General features: G+C 42.9%; 1 protein-coding gene across 8 annotated transcripts in view; it reads right to left on the bottom strand.

Moving 5' to 3' along the window:
- Nucleotides 1–7726, bottom strand: part of NEO1 (neogenin 1) — a 200397-nt gene extending 192671 nt beyond the window's left edge. For all 8 annotated transcript variants that reach the window (XM_089671396.1, XM_089671399.1, XM_089671394.1 and 5 more), the window contains exon 1: nt 7437–7726. In XM_089671396.1, coding sequence (XP_089527522.1) covers nt 7437–7551 — 115 coding nt within the window. In that variant the 5' untranslated portion in view covers nt 7552–7726. The remainder of the gene's footprint in view (nt 1–7436) is intronic.
- Nucleotides 7727–8589: the final 863 nt, after the last annotated feature.

The raw sequence follows: 8589 nt of genomic DNA on the forward strand, positions 1-8589 counted from the left end.
GTACCATGATCTTGGGAGTTCAGCTTGTGTCTCTTTGGAAGGTTTCCTTAGCTCTTTGTCCACCAATCACATTATCATCCTACTCAATCTGGGGTCAATTTTCCACTGGAGGGTGACCACACACCCATGGACCTTAAACTTCCTAATAATATTTACAACTGTAGTCAAAGGAACATCAAGCTTTGGGGTGTTTGTCTTATAGTATTTTTCAATGAACAGGCTGGTTGTACCCAAGTGGAGCCATCAAACGACTTGAGTACAACAAACCCTTTCGGATTTTGTACGCGGTTACTGCAAGCAGCTATAGTCACTAGCAGTAATCATTGTGTTCTTCCTGCTGGCAGAATACAATAGTGTTGTGATAGGGATTCCCCCATCAACATTGACTGTGAAAATCGAATAATCTATGGCTTGCCTAGGGCTATCCATACACGCTTAGATTTCTTGCATTCATCCACATGCTAAAAAGTTTGCATGGACAAATCTCACGCTGCTGGCTATTGTATTCTATCAGTAGGTAACCACAGCTGTCAGAATACTCAAACAGGGACTGCAGTTACTGTTCAGCCAACAATTTTCCACCTGGATGTTTGATTTTTAAATTGAAGGATATCGGGTGGAGTGGTGCTGTCAGAGCTACCCATTTGGCCATTTCATCAGGATCCACCCAAAATTTAAGGGCAGCTTAAAGTGGAGTTACAGACATTTTTGTGTTTAATAAAAGTCAGCAACTAAAGTTTTTGTAGCTAACTTTTTTAATAAACACACACTCATCTGTCCCAGGGTCCAGCGAAGTGCTCATCCATGCCATCCCTTCTCTCCTTGGCACCGGCATCTCAACTGTAGGCTTTGACAGCTTGCACCTTTACAGCCAGGTGTCCACTGCACATGCGCGAGACATGCTGCTCATCCTGATTAGTCCGCCAGTCTTCTGGGACCAGTGAAAGTTCCCAGGAGACTGTGGGAGGAAGGAGGGGGCGCGAACTTCCCGCTCACTTTGCCATGGCAAACTGAGCCAGAAGCGGGAGTGGGTACCCGTCAAAACCAGGTACCCGCTCCCCCTCCCAAAAGGTGTCCAATATGGCAGTGGAGGGGGGAGGAGTCAAACAGAGCTTCCACTTTTTGGTGGAACTCCACTTTAAGGGCCAGTTCACATATATGTGGAGCTGAAAATGTTGCCATCCCCGTGTTGTTCCCGCACCGCATTGCAATTGCATCGTTTTTGTGTTCCGCAGTGGGTATCAATATATAGTTAACGACACCCCAAACACATCCGCGGTTTGCCCGCACTGGATTGCATGGTACAAAACATGCTTTCTTTGGTGCAAAGTGGTACAATTTTGAGCCCATTCAAAATGAATCGGCTCAATATGCACCGCACAGACATGCATGTGAATTGCATAGGAAGGCGGTGCTATTCCTGTGAAATTCACACGCATTTCATAAACTCGGTATACACGCCTCTTTTGTTTGGGTTCTTTTTGTGATCAGATTTCCCCATCCACACAAGCATGGTGAATGGAGGAATCCTCCCTGCTGTGCTCTTGTATTCTTACAGCAGGAATTCTTCCACTGTTAGAATATACTGATCAGCGCTGCAGTCATTGATTGAATGAGAGTATTCCCAACAGTCCCATTTGACAGAAGTTGATCATTAAATTGGCTTTTGTTGAACAGGGAGGGCCAAACCCAGATTGAAATTTGGCTGGTTCCTGCTGACCTAGCTAAATTTCAATCCATGTGTACCCACCATGTGTCCATGTTTGCTTGTAAAAGAATTAAAACCAGAGCTATGAATATCTACCGGGACCTGTACTTGTGTATTTTATCAAGAGAAAACTCTAATAGTAATGTCATAGCCAAAACCGCATTATTGGGAGTTATGTCAGTTTTCAACTATGGAAAGTCAGCAATAGATCATTTTATACACAAAACTTTCTAATACCATTTATGACAGGATAAGATGCAGTGTCCTTGTGGGATTTAAGATGGCCATAGGTGAATTGGAATTTGGTCAGTCATCAGTGTATTGTGGCAGCAGCAAGTTCCACTGTCAGAAAACAATGTCCCAGCAAGGAGGATTCCTCCATCCAACTAGTTTGTGTGGATAAAGGAAACTGTTCATAACTGTATTTTGTTCAGCCTATCAAGTGGAAGAAAAAAAAAAAAAAAAAACTAACAGTGCATTGCCAGCTTTAGGAAAGGTCACATCACAGCTGAGCACTGCCCATAATACTTTTTTATTTGCCCCAACAGTAAGATTTCCAGGACAACCTTTCAGGGGGTATCTCCTTCTTGGTCTGAGCAGTACTGATACAAAAAAAAATAAATCTAAATATAAAGTCATATCAAAAAGTTGAACTGTTAAGCTGGCCATACACAACTTGAATTTTGCCCAATCCCTGCTGAATCGGCTGAAATGTAATGCCCTGGATGGTCCATCTAGCATTCAAAAGAAAAAAAAAATACCAACTGAGCTGGGTAGAATATGATCATTTGAGTAGTGACTATATCCTATCAGTTGCAGACACTGTTCAGGTATTCAGTCAACCATGGGTAGCAGCTGTCTGAAAACAGTGTGGGTTCCTTCATCTATGCTGTTTGAGTCGATTCCCACATCCATGCTAATTTCTCTTTCAATCACTGAAAACAAAAGCGTGTATGGCTAGCTTTAATCTGTAGCTATAAGGCACACCATATAAAATATAGTACCATCACCAACAGCCATTCATAATGTAATAGAGCGTTTCTCCACCAGGGTTCTGTGGAACTCCAGGGTTCCTCCAGAGGTTGCTAGGGGTTCCTTGAGCAATGTTTGCCTCTCAGATAAGTTCCTATTGACACCATTGGTCTTTTTTAAGCTATCTGTAAGGGAGGAATTCTTACGTGACCACAAATGTACGATGCATTGTTTCCACTGACCATCACACTAATGTATCAAGCGTTGAAGCTATAGTAATTTTTAATAAGGGTTCCCCAAGCTTGGAAAGTTATTTCAAGGGCTCCTCTGCGTTGAAAAGGTTGAGAAAGGCTGCTATAATATATAGGATTGATCATGGTAACTTGCAGATATACTCTACTAGCCTTTACCCACCAAGGATCCATAGAACCTTAGGATTCTTCCAAACCTTGCTAGGGGTCCTTCAAGCAGTGAGCTATATTAAATATACTTGCCATCAATATAAGAAGGCAGTTTTCAGTTGAGCCCCAACATAAGAGGGCATTTCTCCACTGTCCACCAATATAAAATAACGTGTTAAATAATCCAGATGTTTTATAAAATAATGTTGTAGTAAAGTGCAGGAGGGTATTAAAAAAAAAAAAAAAAAAAAAAACACACACACAACATCTTCCCCAAGTTGCCAATGACACTATGTATGCTACTTTCTTATGCTTTTACTTAAAGCTTTCTACAACTTGCCGATGACGGAAACGTTCCACGTCCTGGAGATGTAGTCATTATTAGCAGGGGTTCCCCTGAGAACTGTAAATGATTTCAAGGTGTGGTAAAAAGATTGAGAAAGACTGATCTAAACTAAAAGCATAGGTTCTTTCACTGCACAAAGCCAGATAAGCAGTTGTTAGTTTGTTTCCTTTGAATCCTGAGGAGAAACCAAAAACCACAGGAACTAAAGCAGACAGCGGTAGCCACACTAGAACACTGTAGCGAAATAAATACATTTCATTGCAATCAGGGCCCTATGAAGCACTGTACTAGATACATTTATTACTGGGCTATAAAAATGATCATGGATCATTAATCTGACCGTGCTAAAAAGCCAATGTGTCTGTGCTCCTGAACTCCTATTTTCCAGGTAAAGAAGCTCTTGCTCGATCGCTTTCACCCGACATCTATAAATTGTATCAATATTACGATTTTCCCAATTTAAAAAAGAACAGGCAACATCTATTTATATAAAAAAAAAAATTCTAATTCTGTAAGCAGAAGCACCTGGGTGAAGGCACAGGTCCTTGTCACGTACATAAGGAAATCATACAAGTCAGTAAAAAACCAAAAGGAAAAAAAAAAAAAATGTAAAAGATGCAAGGTTTCCATGGTAACCATTCATTATCAATATGGCAAACAGCAGCCTTTGACAAGGAGTAGGAGCGCTGACGTTTTAAGTTAATGATTGGTTGCCAGATGTTACGTGTAATAAAGACTGCCCACGGTATCACCAGAAGTATAGGGCCTTACCTTACTCAACATATCTACAGGGTGTATGTACATGACTGGACAGACAATATCATACTCTGCTGTGTGTTAGGAGATACAATCTGTAGATGGCAGAAAGAAAAAAAAAATGGCATGCCGCTTGACTGTAACCAATGGAGACACCGCTTCTTTGGCAACCTTATGGTACTACACAGATAAAGCCTAAGACTGTCACATTAGCAGACGACCCAACATCTCTATCTCAGCTTCATTCAAGCACATGAGAAAACAAGAACTATACTATGAATTACCACAAGAAGAAACATTCACGGCTTCCTATACATGAGCCTAATACAAAAAGGAACAAGGAGTCAGCCAGGTCCAAATGCATACATCTGAGCAAATCTCTGCAGCATTACTTCCCACATAATTCCAAATTATATACAAAAATAAAGGAAAAAAAAAACCACACACACAAAAAACAGTAAACAAAGGAGCTGCAATAGACATTCTGTAGATCTACAATATAACGTCAGAGGTTGGGTCTGATCCAGAAATCTTCACTCAGACTGGGGACATTCCTGCTGTAGGAAGACTCTGCAGACAGGTCTCCATGTTCCTGTAATCTTCTGTGCCGTCTCCTGCTCAGAGCCTCCACCTTAAAACATTTCTTGATGAATTTACTAGGCAGATGCTACAGATGTGGGGAGAACACACAAAAACAAATAAAAAAAATGTTCCATTTTGCTCTATGAACTGGCAAGGTGAGGAATACTTGGGGTACTGCCCCCAATGCTATGTATACTGGGCAAACCTTTGTGTTAGCAGTGTGTAGCCGTACATAACGCTGCATTCGTATACATCCTAATCAGCATTCTGAGCAACTACTCAGCAAATATGAGAAATTACTGCACAAATATGAAAATGTAGCATGAATAATTAAATATGTACTTCAGTAAAATATTTACACATCAGTGCCTTAAGAAAACCATTTGCATGGAGGAAAAAAAAACTAATTATGTATTAACAAATATCCGAGCTGAACACACTCCAGACATAAGATCGCTTAACTACATCCAGCACATTTCAAATTCCTCTTTTGTACTTCTATGTACAACCCCATGAAGTCTGGAAGGGAAACCTCCATCACCAGCTACAATCCTTCAACATTTCAGGTCAGATGAATTCCAAACTTTACATCCTCACTAAGGAACAAAACCAAACCAAGGATCAGTAGAAGGAAACATTAAACATGTCCATCGGTATCGGCCAGGCAAACAAAATATACATCGCCAAATTATGTTTTGACAGGTATAAACAAAAAACAATAAACAGGAAGCAACACCTGACAAACAAATACCAAATGCTCACATATACACTGAATTTTCTGCTGTTGTTCAGTTTTTACAAACCTGAAGTAGAGATAATTGGGAGCATATGTATGTTCTTCTGCTGTGCTGGAGAACAAGGGAAACAACTTACACAGGGGTCTGGAGTGTGTACAGGGCTGAGTGAGTCAGATGCAATACCCACAGGAAGGTCTGGACTATCGCGATAGAAACTAAAAACAACCTACCGGAAGGTCTGGACTATCGCGATAGAAACTAAAAACAACCTACCGGAAGGTCTGGACTATCGCGATAGAAAATAAAGACCTACAAGAAGTTCTGGACTATCACAATAGAAACTAAAAACCTACAAGAAGGTCTGGACTATCACGATAGAAACTAAAAACCTACAAGAAGGTCTGGACTATCACGATAGAAACTAAAAACCTACAAGAAGGTCTGGACTATCACAATAGAAACTAAAAACCTACAGAAAGGTCTAGACTATCACAATAGAAACAAAAAACTTATAGGAGAGTCTAGACTATTATATAAACTGAAACATCTACAGGAAGATCTAAACTATAACAATGTGAATTGAAAAGAATTCAAGAAGGTGGATCATCACAGTATATAAAAACAAAATGCTGATGTGAAGGTCTAGCCTATTCTGATATAAAGTACAAAAAAAAAAAGGAACTGACAGGAAGGTCTGAAATGCCACAATTTAACCTACATGAAGGACTGGACTATCACAAGATAAGATGAAAAAATTCAGGAAGGTCTGGACCATCACTGTATAATTTAAAAACCGACAAAGTCTGGATGATCATGATATACTAAAACCTATTAAAAGATCTCAACTATGACAACATATAACCCTACAGGAAGATCTGGACTATCAAAAAATAAACCTACAAGGACGACTGGACTATCACAATATAACCTACAGACCTAGGTCTGGACTACAGTGATATGAATGATAAACCCTAAAGGAAGGCACTGTGATTAAAAAAAAAAACAAAAAACTGTACATTGGGATATGCCATACCTTCCTGTCAAACAAAAAAAGGAAGATGATTGACAGGAAGGTCTGGAGTATCACGACATAACATTAAAACCTACATGAAGGTCTAGATTAGTGCAATATAAAATACACACCTACAGAAGCATCTGACCCATCATGATATAAACTAAAGTAAAAACCTGCAGGAATTTATGGACTATCACGATATAACCTAAACACCTAGGTTTGGACTATCGTGATATAAAGCACAAACCTACAGGGAGGTAGAGCTGGACTATCGTGATATAAAGCACAAACCTACAGGGAGGTAGAGCTGGACTATCGTGATATAAAGCACAAACCTACAGGGAGGTAGAGCTGGACTATCGTGATATAAAGCACAAACCTACAGGGAGGTAGAGCTGGACTATCGTGATATAAAGCACAAACCTACAGGGAGGTAGAGCTGGACTATCGTGATATAAAGCACAAACCTACAGGGAGGTAGAGCTGGACTATCGTGATATAAAGCACAAACCTACAGGAAGGTCTGGACTATCGTGATATGAGGAGGGATTGATGAGGGTAGATTTGTCGGGAAGGTGGTGGCCATAAAGACTGGAAGGTAAAGCCGTCAACAAGTAGAGCAGACACATACCGAACGATATAGAAGCGGATATGGCTTCGCGCTGTAGTCGGAGATCACACCGATCGGTGGCGACATTGGCCCGTCTAGTACAGCGGGGACAATCTGCCGCACACCCCGGGGGAGCCCCGACAATGAGAGGCGATGATTGTGTTCGGTGGATGATGATGTGAAATCACAGCCGGTCAGTCGGTCGGTCCCCCCGGGACGGCTCTTTGTGCTCCCCAGTGACATTAGCGGTCACATTGCCCGACTCCCCTCCCCCCACCTCCCCCGGGCCCGGTCTCCCCGCTCACTCACCTGCACTCCTTACGGCTCCCGCCGGCTCCTGCCCGGAGATGAGAAGGATGGAGCCCGCGAGCAGCAGCACCCGGGTCATACGGACAGGGGACCGCGGGGGGCCCCAAGCCGCCATCCCGGCACCTCCTCACCGAGTCCGGCTCCTCAGCATCCCGAGGACACGAACACCCGCACCACAGCCCCGGACGGCTCTCCCTCTCTCACCGACTGCAGCCCTCACTGACCGCGGCGCAAAGCGGAGACCCGAGCACACTGCGCGCTCCCGCAAACCCCCGCGCGACCCCGAAGCCGCATCACACAGGGCGGCGCGCTGCAGGCCACGCCCACCTCTACCTTGAGCGCGCGCACCTCCGTCCCCCCTACCACCCACCTCCCATTCCCCAGGACGAGCGCTACTACTGATACGCCCTTTGGAGTCGCGTGCACCGAGGAACTTCAAAGAGACGGCCCGCCCCCTCCATAGCTCGCTGGTGACGTCACCGGTGCTGTGGTCTCCCGCAGTGTACGGGGAGAGGAGGGTCCCCGGTGGTATATACGGGGGGGATGGGGAACTTGTGACAGAACTTCCCACCCCGACTATGGATCGCTGATCTCGGAACGTGCTGTGTCCGGAATACAGAGGAGAGATGTCTGTCATTTGTGTGTCCCCATCACCAATGTCCTGAGATAGATATGTAATGGCCATACACTATACAATCTGATCTGTACAATCTTCATGGAGGCAATACACTATACAATCTGATCTGTACAATCTTCATGGAGGCAATACACCATACAATCTGATCTGTACAATCTTCATGGAGGCAATACACCATACAATCTGATCTGTACAATCTTCATGGAGGCAATACACCATACAATCTGATCTGTACAATCTTCATGGAGGCAATACACCATACAATCTGATCTGTACAATCTTCATGGAGGCAATACACCATACAATCTGATCTGTACAATCTTCATGGAGGCAATACACTATACAATCTGAGCTGTACAATCTTCATGGAGGCAATACACCATACAATCAAAAAGTGTTTGTGGAGCCCTAAGCTTAATACAGACGATCGGAAAATCGTAAAAAAAATATCGCTTTCAAAGCGATCGTACGATCATCTGACCGTCAGGACACAACTCATCCAAAATCATTCAAAGG

The sequence above is a fragment of the Staurois parvus genome, unplaced genomic scaffold (assembly GCF_062004578.1).
Source record: "Staurois parvus isolate SC_StPar_1 unplaced genomic scaffold, SC_StPar_1.0 ptg000105l, whole genome shotgun sequence".
In the NCBI taxonomy this organism is placed as follows: Eukaryota; Metazoa; Chordata; class Amphibia; order Anura; family Ranidae; genus Staurois; species Staurois parvus.